The 13,100-nt window shown below is 39.2% G+C and overlaps 1 protein-coding gene across 4 annotated transcripts in view; it reads right to left on the reverse strand.

Moving 5' to 3' along the window:
- Positions 1-13,100, reverse strand: part of VCAN (versican) — a 105,696-nt gene that overhangs the window by 49,184 nt on the left and 43,412 nt on the right. For 2 of the 4 annotated variants that reach the window (XM_057426397.1, XM_057426396.1), the window contains exon 7: positions 956-4,138. In XM_057426397.1, the coding sequence (XP_057282380.1) occupies positions 956-4,138 (3,183 nt within the window). The remainder of the gene's footprint in view (positions 1-955; positions 4,139-13,100) is intronic. The other 2 variants (XM_057426399.1, XM_057426398.1) reach the window with 1 other exon arrangement.

Consider the following 13,100-nt stretch of genomic DNA (forward strand, 5'->3'; position numbering starts at 1 on the left):
AAAGCATTGCATATAGTTAAGGCATATAGAACATTACAAGATTTTTTACCGTGTTCTTTCAAAAATATAAAATAATTTAAAAATAACTATAAAATAATTAAACAGAATGCACCCTCAAACCTAATAGATATTTTCAGCTTTATCCTTTTTCCCAGTCTTTTTACATTTCATTTTAAAATATAAAGTTTTATCAAGACACCTTAAACAGTAGTCAGTTGACAGGCTTCTTTAATATAAAATTCTATAGCCTTCAGCTATTTCATTATGGAGACATATTTTGTTCTGAATACCCATGGAACTGAAGCTACATACACACGTACAATGCCATCAGCTAAAAAAATGTAATGAAACTAAAAACTATGTCAGTTTGCATCACAGATCTTGTAAAACGTCTTAAAAAAAAAAAGTTATGCTACAAAATTGTGCAAAACCCCTTCCCCCAAATCACAGGAGGTCCACTTACAGACAGAGTAGTGTGCCTTAACCTTCTTTAGCTGACTACACTGTACATGGCATTGTTAATTGCTACAGACTAATGGAATGTTAAAATAATCCAGTGCTTTGTTTAGGGGTAGTAATGCATGAAATGGAAGCTGTGAAGTTAAAATGCTTGTTTCACAGATAGCTGAGGTTAAATCAGTGACTTGACAACATTAAATAAAAAAAATGGACTTTAGACATAATGACTTATAAGTGGGAATACATCAGTTTCAAACTCATTTCTGTATAGAAATTAATCTTTCCCCAAACCATATATTTAACACATTTCAGAGGTTTTCTTAATGGATAGAAAAATAGACCTACCAATATTTAGTAAGTTGCTGTATAAATAAAACTTGCACTTTGAGTCCTTCAGTGATCCAAGAAACACCTGCAGTATATTCTAAAGTACACCAGTTTGTTATGATAAACTGTCCATTCTTTTGGACTGCAGGTCTAATAGGCAAAATCTTACCTGTATCATTGCCTCTGATTTGAATAACGTACAATTTTATGTCATTTCCACTATCAGGGTGTGAAGTAGAAGGAGACACCTCTCGAGGTTGTAAAGCCTCTGTGGTCTCCTTTACTTTGGGTGGTGCAGTAGCTCGTGCGACTGCAGTAGCAGTTGATGCTGTGAAATATTCCTTATCAATTTCTGGTTCTAACATCTTTCCTGTCAGATCATCATCAGCAGGGACTTTACTGGGAGAAATAGATTCACCAATTATGATGATGTCATTGCTTGTTACCTCCTCTTCTTCCTCAGGAATGATACGGGGTGACTTTTGAGTAACAGAAGGTTTGGATGCTGATGTTGGTAGAATTTTGTCTACAGCACTAACAGAAGGTGTTGTTACATCGCTGAGAATTGTTGCCTTATCTGTTGCATGAGCTGGAAATATAGCTATCTTGATTTCCCCAGGTTCTTCTGATATTCCTGAACCTTCCAGAGTCTGGCTTGGAGAAGATCCCAAAGTTAGATGAGTAATGGCTTCCCTAGTAGAATGACCTGTTGGCATCATATAGGGGGGCAACACAGATTCCCAGCTCACTACATCACTGTCTACTTCTCTGACAGGGGCTCCTCTGCTTTCATATGCTTTTGCTTGGGTACCCACTGTTATAGGCATCACTTCAGTTACCTCCTCTTCTTGATCAGTAACAGTTTCAACTTTTGGAGTCACTGTGAGATGCAAGGTCTTGGTGCTAGTTTCATCAGGTCCCAGAACTCTTCCATAATCTGTGACCTTCACTGCTGGCACTGACAATTCTGTCACTAGATGTGTCTCATCATAAGCTGAACCTGCTTCATCCTGTTTTTCCTGAACAGATGTTAGAGAGGATTCTGATCCTCGTGCTGTCTTTTGTTCTGGTATTTGGACAGCTGTCACAGATAAAGTAGACTCTCTGGCAGCATCTTCTTCCTTATCTTGATCTTTCACGGAGGGGTCCTCTGGGAACACATCACTGTCTTTTGCAGTTGTTTCTGGTACTTCTGTATGAAAGAAGCCATCAAAATGAGTCTGAGTAGCAACTGGCATATCTCTAGTGTTCTCACTCTCTATAGTAGCTGGAACTGGAGAAGCATCATATTCTTTCTGTGGAACTGTAGTATCTACCTCTGTTACATCTGTAACTACAATAAATTCCTTTGTCTCTCCTGTGCCAGCTGGTGGCATTCCTTTTCTGTCCTGAAGTCTTGTCGCTGCCTCCTCAGTTGACATTGCAGTGCTTGTCTGGCCTTCCTCTGTCACTGTGTATTTTGAGACTTCCATTTCAGCAAAGACTTCTTCAGTAGGTGTTGCCACCAACATCACAGTAGCCTCTCTTTGTTCAGCTTCTGAGGTAGGAATGGACATTTCCAAAACATACCCTGATATTTCATCTGCTTCATGTTCAGTTACCTCCATGACTGTAGGCGCAGCAGTTGGTAATACAGTAATACTTGAGGAGCTAAAAGACTTCATTGTTGCACTGCTTTCACCCACTGATAGTTTGGATACTGTAATAGTTTCCAAATCTGAAAAACTGCTTGTGTAGGAGACACCTGTATTATATTTATTCTGATCAAACCTGGCTGATACAGCTTCTCCATCACTTTTTGCTTCTGTTGTCTCCATGCTTGACTCGGTTTCATCTATAACTGTTGAAATCAGAGCTCCTGGATGCTCTGTAATTTGCCCTGGAGATGATGTACTCTCCATTCCAGAGATACCATCTTCTGTATCTAGCTCATGTGTACTCTCAGTATGAGAAGACTCTTCTGTCATATACCCCTGATGTTTATCTGTCAGCAGCCACATGCCAGAAGCTGGAGGAGCCTGTGTGAACTTTTCACTTGCAGCACGTCCCTGAGATTCTGCTGTAACAGAAGTAGGAATGATGGTTGTGGCATGAGTGATCTTAACATCTGTTGCTCTCATTTCTGCCTCCTTTGTTTTATCCTGCTTCTCTAAAGCAGCTGATCCTTCCGTTCGCTGAGATGAGTGGATAACAGATGTGGTGCCTTCTCCAAGGTTTTTTGGGGAAACAGTACTTCCTAAGAGAGTGATGGCCTCAGATCCTGTTTGATTAACAGCTGACACAGAAAAGGATACAGGTACTCCAGATGACACTGTAGCCTGCACATCTCTCAGGTCCTCTCTGCTTCCTTGAGCTGATGCCTCATCATTATCAAACAATGTTGCAGAACTAAGTTTAATGAATGGAGTTGACTCATCTGCTGTAGAAAATTGTCCAGTGGTTACTGCATTCTCATCTGCAAGTGTCTCTGATGCAGCAGGCACATCTGATACTGGGACGCTACCAGTAACCACACCAGAAACTCTATCAGGGTTAATGGTGTACATGCTCTCTCTGCCCTCCCTCTCTGTAGTGAGATCATACTGATCAGTGAACAAAGCTTTAGGGATTACAACAGTTGTAAATTTCTTGTCAGATTTTGCCTCCATTGACTTTTTTGTGGGTTCTTTTGTTGAGTGGGCACCGAGATACGTACTCTCTTTTGTTAGAGAAACTGAAGTCCCTGTCCTGGGAAACTCTCTCCGAGAAGCTGGTAACAAGCTATCTGTAGCTGTCATCATGGGACCCACTTCTATTTGTTCAGTTTGATTATCAGCCTCATGGTTTTGTTTATCTCCTGCTTCAGTATCTTCCCACAAACCAGTGGAACTCTTAGCTACAGCTGTGATATCCTGAAAAATTATAGAGGTCAAGAAAGCATCCTCAATGCTTTCAGACCTACCTTGTTCCTCGGGCAATTCTGCTTCAGAGTAAGTGTGCTCCAGTTCCAAAGCTGCAGATGTGCTCTCTGCAGGTGAAACATCATATTCAGTCCTTCCCAGTGTATCGTAAGTGCTTATTTCACCATCTGTGACAGTCTGAGGTAGAAGGGTGGTTAACTGAATGTTCTCCATGAGCACCTCCATCTCCCTTTTCTCCTCAGCCATGTCAGTAGTCATTTCTGTATCTTCTTCAGGCTCTAGGGTTGTTTCCTCAAAAGCAGGAACCTCTGTTTTGGTGAGAGTCACTTCAATAATTGAAGTCTCAGTAACAGGAGGTTTAAGAGTAACTTTGGCAGGTGGTAATTTCACACAGTCAGTTTTCAGAGATGTCATCAGCTTGACAGTTGTAGGCTCTGTTATGACCTTTTTACCTTAAAAAAAAACAACAAAAACATTTAGGAGTCAATCAGTCAGAACACAAATTAATGTTACTTCAGTTTGAATGCTCCTGACAAAATCTAGATGCTACGCCAAGAAATTAGTATAAAGGACAAAGTCTTTACGTAGTTGTTTAGCATACAACAGAGTGACATAATATTACATAAAATAACATGTTATAAAGCTGCAGAACATCTAACAAAGTCACATGACGTGAGAAGAGTAGCAATATTCTTCATATTCATTGCATATATAATTGCCCCTACAAGTCCTCACATGATACAAGTACCCTCATACAGCTAAGTACTGATCAGGGAATATAAAAGTTTATTTCATAATGTCATGAATGACTGGTACTGCAAACCTGTGGGTTTTCTTCAAAGCTTGCTGTAGCATACCACTCAAGTATTTAAAGGTAGTGAAATACCACTGTAGTTTATTTTCAGCATGTAATTACAAATTGTAAAAAGATGCCCTCACTGGAGTGAGAGCATTCTGAAGCAACAGGAACAAACATGTCATCAGAAAGCACTGTTTTACAATGCCACAAGAGCTGCTGCCCTGCATTTAAATTATACTGAGAGAAATTTATTATGGAGAAAGGTGAGAACAGCAAACCGTAAGATTGCAAACTTAATACTATAATGATGTTGATCTTTGGGAAACACTTCGAAGGTATACATCTGAATCTCCTCCACACACAGAAGTGCTTCTATGGGAGTGTTGAACATGAAAAGGCAGAGTAATGCATGATGGGAAGGGTAAGGGGGTAGCTATCCTAGATTCACAAGAGACACAAAGAAAGGCCTTTCAAGTGAACCAAATTGCAGTGTTTTAAAGAATCCTTCTGCCTTATACTTTCCTTCTGCCACAGATTTTCTTCCTATCTGAGAAGAAAACGTGTCCTTATAACCATGACACTACAGAGTCTGATACTGGATTTTAAGACGGAAATGTGAGTTTGTGCTCAGAAAACAAGATTTGCTCAGGATAAGCCCAGGGTGGAAACATCTTCACTTCTACTAGTTCTACCAGGTTGGTTATCTTCAGAAAGGCAATGGGAGCAGACAGGTGGATGATGCAAATATCTTAAATCAGTGCTGTTATTGCTACATACCTGTAGCATACATACATGTATTGCATACATACATGTATTGCTACATACATGTAGCATACATACATGGATTGCATACATACATTTTGCATACAAGAGCAAAACATGGCCCTTTGAATCACACAAAGAACATAAAGAATGCATTAAACAGACTGCGTATATGAGGACTAACAGCCTACCAGACAGACAAAACTACATGTATAGCTTCTTCCAAAAGAAAATATTGCTCAACTTCTAACAAGGCTAAGAAGTATATTCCTCTAACATGCAGAAATCAAGCCAGTCATATTATTTTACAAGAAAATATTGAAACCAAAGCCTCATCATTATAGTTGTGAGTTACTAAAAGAGATTAGGAACCTTTACTGAATGTAAGATATGAATAGCAGTTGTCAGGAAAAAACATCATTTGAGAGATTGTGTTTTGCCTGGTACATGGGGAGAAGATCTTCTAGATGATGGTGCAGCCTCTGTCTGAATCCTGACTCGCAGGAGCTAACAGTATAAGCAAACAAGAGGGAGAAAAGAAGTGAAAAATTCAGACTCAAATTAGTCATATATTTGTGCACAATATGCATGCACAAATCGGTCTTTTTCACACACCCATGTCTAATTAGGTACCCTTTTGATATTTGTAGAGATGAATTTTGCAGGTGTCAGGGTCACACAGACATTTGTTTAGTTTCACACACCAAGCTTTGAAAATGTCATCTTTGCAAGAGAGCTGTTTGATCTACTCTGAAGTAGGTAGTTTTGTTAGATGATGGCTGCTTAGGATTTCTAGAAGAACAGGTAGATTGACAGAGCAAGGAAAAGAGGAAATAGGCTGATATTTCAGCTTTCTTGAATGAGAAGTGAAAGTGAAATGGAAATTCTGAAGGTAAGAATATATAACATCGCTATGTTTAGAAGTGGTGGTGTTCTTTGCCAGCAGAAAAAGGAACGGATTATTCTCCCTACTGTTAGTTAAATCTTTCTGTGGTTTCACAAAAAAAGACTTGGCTACTTATATACTCTCTTTTGGTAGGCCAAAACGTTCAGTTGAGCAAGGAGTACAGTTCTTGAAATACTACTAATCAAAACACAGCCTTAAAAGTGATTTTTGTATTCTGGGGTCCTACAACCTGGAGTTTATTGCTCTTTTCAATGTCTATGTGATTCAAGTGTGAGCTGCTGTTTATGCAATCAAGAATCAACAAATCCTTACAATTATTCTCCCTCTCTGCTTAGAGCAGGATGGTTAGAAAAAAACCCCAGATGTTTACTTCACAACTAGGGAGTGAAGAGTGCACACAAGTGAGTTAGCGCTGTCCTTCCTGAGCGATAGTTGGTAGTTGTTAAATTTGTACCAAAGAATCCAGCAATTTGCCTTAACAGCTCTTTTTCTATGGTAAAATATAAAGGAGACAGCGTAATGTGATGTTCTCCCTTCTAACTGTAGGATGAATTTCCTTAATGGAGACTGAATTTGTTTTGCAGCCAATATCAGGTACTTTTTCAGACGCCAGTTACCGTATTTAAAGTAACTATAGAGATCAATGGCTAAAAGAATACAAACAAGTAATATCCTCTAACAAAGCTAGACAAAAATCAAGGCATGAGAGTGGATTTTAAAATCAGAGCCAAGGGGAGGGTTAACTTTGTTTCATCACTGCTGGGGAATTGTATACACTTACTCATTACCATTTATATAGTTTTCTAGTTTCCAAGAAATGTTTGAAAGTCCCAAAAGTTCACATATTTATGCCGGAGATGTGGCTATTTATTGTTTATCTTCTAATTACTTAATAAAATAGGTACTCATTTATGAAGTAAACCTGAAAAAAACACCAAATGTATTTGATTCCCTTATATTAATAAGTAAATCATAGAATCATAGAATAGTTAGGGTTGGAAAGGACCTTAAGTTCCAACCCCCCTGCCATGGGCAGGGACACCTCAAACTAAACCATGTCACCCAAGGCTCTGTCCAACCTGGCCTTGAACACCACCAGGGATGGAGCATTCAAAACCTCCCTGGGCAACCCATTCCAGTGCCTCACCACCCTCACAGTAAAGGAGTTCTTCCTTATATCCAATCTAAACTTCTCCTGTTTAAGTTTGAACCCGTTACCCCTTGTCCTACCACTACAGTCCCTAATGAATAGTCCCTCCCCAGCATCCTTATAGGCCTCCCTTCAGATACTGGAAGGCTGCTATGAGGTCTCCATGCAGCCTTCTCTTCTCCAGGCTGAACAGCCCCAACTCTCTCACCCTATCTTCATACGGGAGGTGCTCCAGTCCCTGATCATCGTCGTGGCCCTCTTCTGGACTTGTTCCAAAGGTTCCATGTCCTTTTTATGTTGAGGACACCAGAACTGCACACAGTACTCCAAGTGAGGTCTCACAAGAGCAGAGTAGAGGGGCAGGATCACCTCCTTCGACCTGCTGGTCACACTCCTTTTGATGCAGCCCAGGATATGGTTGGCTTTCTGGGCTGCAAGCGCACACTGCCGGCTCATGTTCATTTTCTCATCGACCAACACCCCCAAGTCCTTCTCTGCAGGGCTGCTCTGAATCTCTTCTCTGCCCAACCTGTAGCTGTGCCTGGGATTGCTCCGACCCAGGTGTAGGACCTTGCACTTGGCATGGTTAAACTTCATGATGTTGGCATCAGCCCACCTCACAAGCTTGTCAAGGTCCCTCTGGATGACATCCCTTCCCTCCAGTGTATCAACCCAACTACACAGCTTGGTGTCATTGGCAAACTTGCTGAGGGCACACTCAATCCCACTGTCCATGTCACCAACAAAGATGTTAAACAAGACCAGTCACACCACTGATCCCTGAGGGACACCACTCATTACTGAATCAATAAATATTAAATTAAGTGTAAGAAAATCATGTATTTTTTCAGAATTTATCAATAAACAGACAAATTTTCTCCTGTGGAAACTGACATAGGGTTACTAGTGTGCAAAGAACAGTTCTGGTTAAAATCAAAATATAGTGCCTCTAAACCTGCTTTGTCATAAATATGATGTATAAGATTTTTCATACAGATTATACAGGTTTGCAAACTTATTTGAGCGAATCAAAAAGAAGGTCTTTCTTCAAGGAGAAATCATCAATGCTATTTATTTATTTATTTTACTGTGGAAAAGAAAAAACACAAAACTAAACCAAAAGAAGATTGCTCTTTTAATAGACTGAACATCAGTTTTAGTTGTCATCCACTCCGCCCAGATGTTCTGTATTACTCTACTCCTTGCATCATCTGTGCAATATGCTATCATCTTTGTCCTTTCTCTGAATGCAAGACATGAGGCAGATTTTCCTAATAAAATTCATGAACATATTATCAGCAAGAAAGCAAATTATCTCACCAACAGCTGCTCATATCAAAGACTATATTGTCGTCTTTTAATCAATTCCTTTTGTATTGAACAACCTGCATGAAGTTTATTTTGGATGGAGTATATGACTTTTCACTGTATTTTTTCTCTCCTTGTTGATTTATTTTGTGTTTTCACTATACAGCATTTTCTTTCTCTTCTCTCCTACCATCGTTTAAATAAGGACTCAAAACAAAGGAACAATACTAAAACTTAATATTTTTTGAAGGAAATCACTATTTTAGACTTGGTTTAACTTTGTGATTTACAAATAAGGATTACATAACAATTAATATGTATGCATTTTCACATAACCAGTTCCACAATATTTTTAACCATGTCTCTAACTTGAACCACTGCACTCAGAAATATTGATTGTATGTTTACATTTAGGTATGTATTTAAGAACCTGGAAGAACACAGACTCTACGGATAGGAAAATAAATTTGGTTTGAGTCATTGCCAGCATCCAGAACAATAAAAATTTATTTAACTTAGGACAAAACCTGGAAATAATGTATTCTTTCTGTGAATAACAGCCAAATTAAACTATTCCAAAATATCGGTAATGTGGAGACGGTCAAAATAAATGGTTTGACATCTTCCAGCACACTTAGAGAATGAGGTTGCTTTACTTAATTTTTACATATTTTTGTGTGTTAATTCCTTTGTTGCTTTGTGGAGTTTGTTCTATGTGTCTATCCCTTGCTTGCTAGCAACCCTGGCAGAGGGGACAGTTTAGAATGTTCCCCAGGCTCCAAGAATTATGCCAGCTGAGGTTTAAATAGTTGTCAGAATCTTCCAAACTGGACAAGTGTAACAGTAAAAAAAAAAAAAAAAAGACAATAACAACAAAAAAAACAGATTAAAAAAACCCCAACTTGGTACTCCGGCCTACAGCCTAAACCAGACACCTGTCATTATGACACTGATTCAGTACCCACTCTCACTCTTTCAGGTAGCAGAAAGATGAGCAGGGCATGTGAAGAGTCATTCATTACTTATGGGACATGTGGCAGCATAAGGAGGATTCAAAATCATACTGCAGCTGTAAGAGTTTTTCTATAACTCCAAGTGTATACTCCCACTTAACCTACAATGCATTTTGACCTCAAAAATGCAAGAAAATGTAATGATAAAAATAATTTTAAAATCTAAATGCACTATCCATTTCCACTTGCAAAAGTATGCAATATTAGAAAAAATGAATGGGATTCTTGAAAAAAAATAATTAAAAGCTATTAGTCAATATTATTTATAAGGAAAAACTTAAAACATGACAAAAGGTCATGTATCCTTTTCACACCCTTGTCCAAGGTCCTTTTCTCCCAGCTAACAAAGCAGCAGAGACAGCAGCTCTATTAGCTCTGTGAACATGCTCTTCAGTAAAACCATCTGCCATTTCCTAACTTCTGAAGTCAGATGTTTAAGGGGGCAAGATATGCTCTCCCCTGGTTTCTCGCCATCCAACTGTAGTTCTGTGAACAAATTGTAACCTGTCAATCTATCCACAAAAGAGCAATAGCAAAAGCATTTATCTTCTCACATTGTTTGTAATAGATCTGCCAGAGGACAACAAATCAATGAGCCTCATTAATCAGATCTTCCTAATGAAATCATTATTCCAGGACCAAATAAAAGGAATAATCTTTGCTTCCTGACTGCAAAAAGCAACTGAAGAGCAAAGAGAGACAAGATTGTAACTGACAGCACAATTCTTTCTGCTTTGCTTTTCTCAGTGTGAAAGGAGACAAATTGCCCATATTATGCCCCGTGAGTGGTACCCAGTTCCCACGGCAATCAAAGTTCTCACAGTGATCAAAGGCAACAAAGAGCAAAACCAATTTATCCTTCCCGTACTTGAACACCTGACGGGATGGACTTTTTACTTGTTTACCTTGTTGCTCCTAATCCTGTCCTTGTTGCCTGACCCTTTCAGTGATCTGATGGAATGAAAGGAAAATGCCTTCAACTGTGTCTTCTTTTCTTTCCTTTTTCCCTCTGGCCATGAACAATGTTTGCACTTAGGGACTATTGTTAAGGTATGTGGTTTTGAATAACTCAGACAAAAGCAAGTTCACTTTCTCTGGCAAAAAAAGCATCTCCTCCTGAAGCCCCACTTCCTGAGGATCCAAACAGTTGCTCCACATACATCAGTTAGATTGATAAATCAGTTTCTCTCTGTTCATCATTTACAGAGCGTTACAAGGCTGAGCTGCACCTAACCACCACCTCTTCCTCCTTCCCAGTGTGATACACTAGTGATGTCTATGGCATAGGACTGACTGAACTGGACTGAGATCTTCCTGCCATTTTCAGTGTGGTCTGACTGACCTTTCTCGAAATTCCTTCGCCATAACACTGAAGCAGGGTGGGATAAGAAATGTTCAGCAAGCTGTTAGCATGCACAGCCTCTGTGATTTTTGCCTGTTGCTATAACGCCAACAGAGTGCTTCAGGGACTCATTTCTCCTACACCTGGTCCAGGATATTACTGGGGATCTCTGCAGCTATGCAGTCCTGGTAAACTGCATTGTCTCAGAGAAGCAGAGAGATCTACTTTCTTAGAAAAACAATAAAAGCTAGAGAATTGTTATCTGGTGGTAGCAGCCTCAGTAAGGCAGCTTAAGCCCTTTGGATAGCTTCACCTTCACAGAGTGGGAAGGAAGCATGAACAGAGCCTACTGTATGAATAGATACCAACAGTGTATACACTGAGGTCAGTGCCGTGACCTTGAGAAGTTTCGCTGCTCAAAGGCATTTTATTCATTCTGATACTGGACTGTAAAATGGTGGAGGACACTGGCTTTCTTATATTCAGCACAACATTTTGTTTTATCTAAGTTAACTTTTTTTGTTGTTCTTTTTCTTCAGATTGACAATTTTTGTCCCTGGGTGTCACCATGCCCCATGTTTTCAGTATTTGAGGTCATTCCCAAACTGTTAAAAAATCTACAGATCTCCCATAGTACAGTCCCTGACATCAGGCTGGAAATAATTCCCTCATCCAGGAAATAGCTGGGATACGCAGCTACCAACAGCTGCTGTGGAGAAGGACAGAACTGTCTAGTTATTCAGTTTTCCAAATCAAGTCACACGCAGCAAAAGGGAAGACAACACTTCTTCTGGCAGCTTTTGGGCTGTGTCTAAAGATCTTATGCTTTCTACTGCCTCTGGACAAGTGGAGCACAGATGATGTTTTCTGAGCCTACAATCATGGTTGCTCATGCTGTAGGACCTCTTAAAGAAGGGGCTTTCTTTCCCTCTTTCCCTGCTCTAATGTGCTTCATAGAGGAACACTGTGCAAGTGTTCTTGAACCAAAAAACAGAGGGTTTAGTTGGAGAATTCTTGGGGTGGGCAGAGAAGAGGTTTGCAGAGACAATCATTCTCCACTTTCATCTTACAAAATCCTGTCTTGCTACATACTAAGAAGGTTGCTACTTCTGTATTTCTTCTATAAAGTACACTCTGATTTTAAGCTTTAGATGGAGGCAGCTTCAAAGAAGCCCTTAGTCACAAGCAGTGGTTGACTTGGATACACTCCTGATGAGGCTATATTGAAACAATTAAAACAATGTAGACTCCATTCTGATGAACACATAAGGCAATGCTGCCTCAGAACTGAAATTTTCCAAACTTCAGCTAAAATGAAATCATAATGCTAAACCAATGTGGTAGAACCAGAGAGAAACAACAACAGTGAATGAAATAAAGTCAAAACAAAAGAGAAAATCGGAAATAAAATGGCCAAATCCAGACCAAAATGGTCAACATGTGTTTTGAGTCAAGCAAAAAATGTTTTGCTGAAAGATTTGCCAAAATCAATACAGTTCCATGAAAAAAAAAAAATCAGTTTAAATATACCAGCATTTCTCAGCAAAAAAAAAGCATATTTATGTTTCAAACACTCAACCACCTCTATGTATGAAGTTCATCAAGATTAGTTTTGCTGCAGGAATGCAAGACAAAATCTGTGTGCATTTTGATTAGTGCACTTCTGGAGTGGAATTTATTCTGTAGATGCTGTAGGATAAAATGCCCCATCCAAAGTCAGCTGAAGTCTGTGGCAAATTTCCCACAAACTGCAGTGGATTAGATCTGGTGAGACTAGGGGGTTGAAGGATGGAATTAAACACCCTATAGCTTTATGCAAGAACTATTGAATTGGTACCCATTAAAAATGAAATATTTTTTTCCTGATGTAATGTTTTATTCTCTTATAAATAAAAATAATTCTCCAGCAACAGTTGTTCTCTTTTCTTCTTCTACTTGCAAATATGTTAATATGGTGTGAGTTCTATATATGAACACTTGCAAATCTTTTTCTCTGATGATGGCCTCCAAGAACCCTCAAGTACTCAATCATGTGTCAAACCTGAAACTTTTTCAAGTCCTACCAGATACGTTATTAGGGACCTCTCAGGAAAAATAAAAAAATGAAAAAATGCCTAGAAAATGTCTTAGAGG

This window comes from Pezoporus wallicus, unplaced genomic scaffold (genome assembly GCF_028554395.1).
Source record: "Pezoporus wallicus isolate ANWC-B61680 ecotype Strahan unplaced genomic scaffold, APGP_CSIRO_Pwel_v1 contig_4485, whole genome shotgun sequence".
Taxonomy (NCBI): domain Eukaryota; kingdom Metazoa; phylum Chordata; class Aves; order Psittaciformes; family Psittacidae; genus Pezoporus; species Pezoporus wallicus.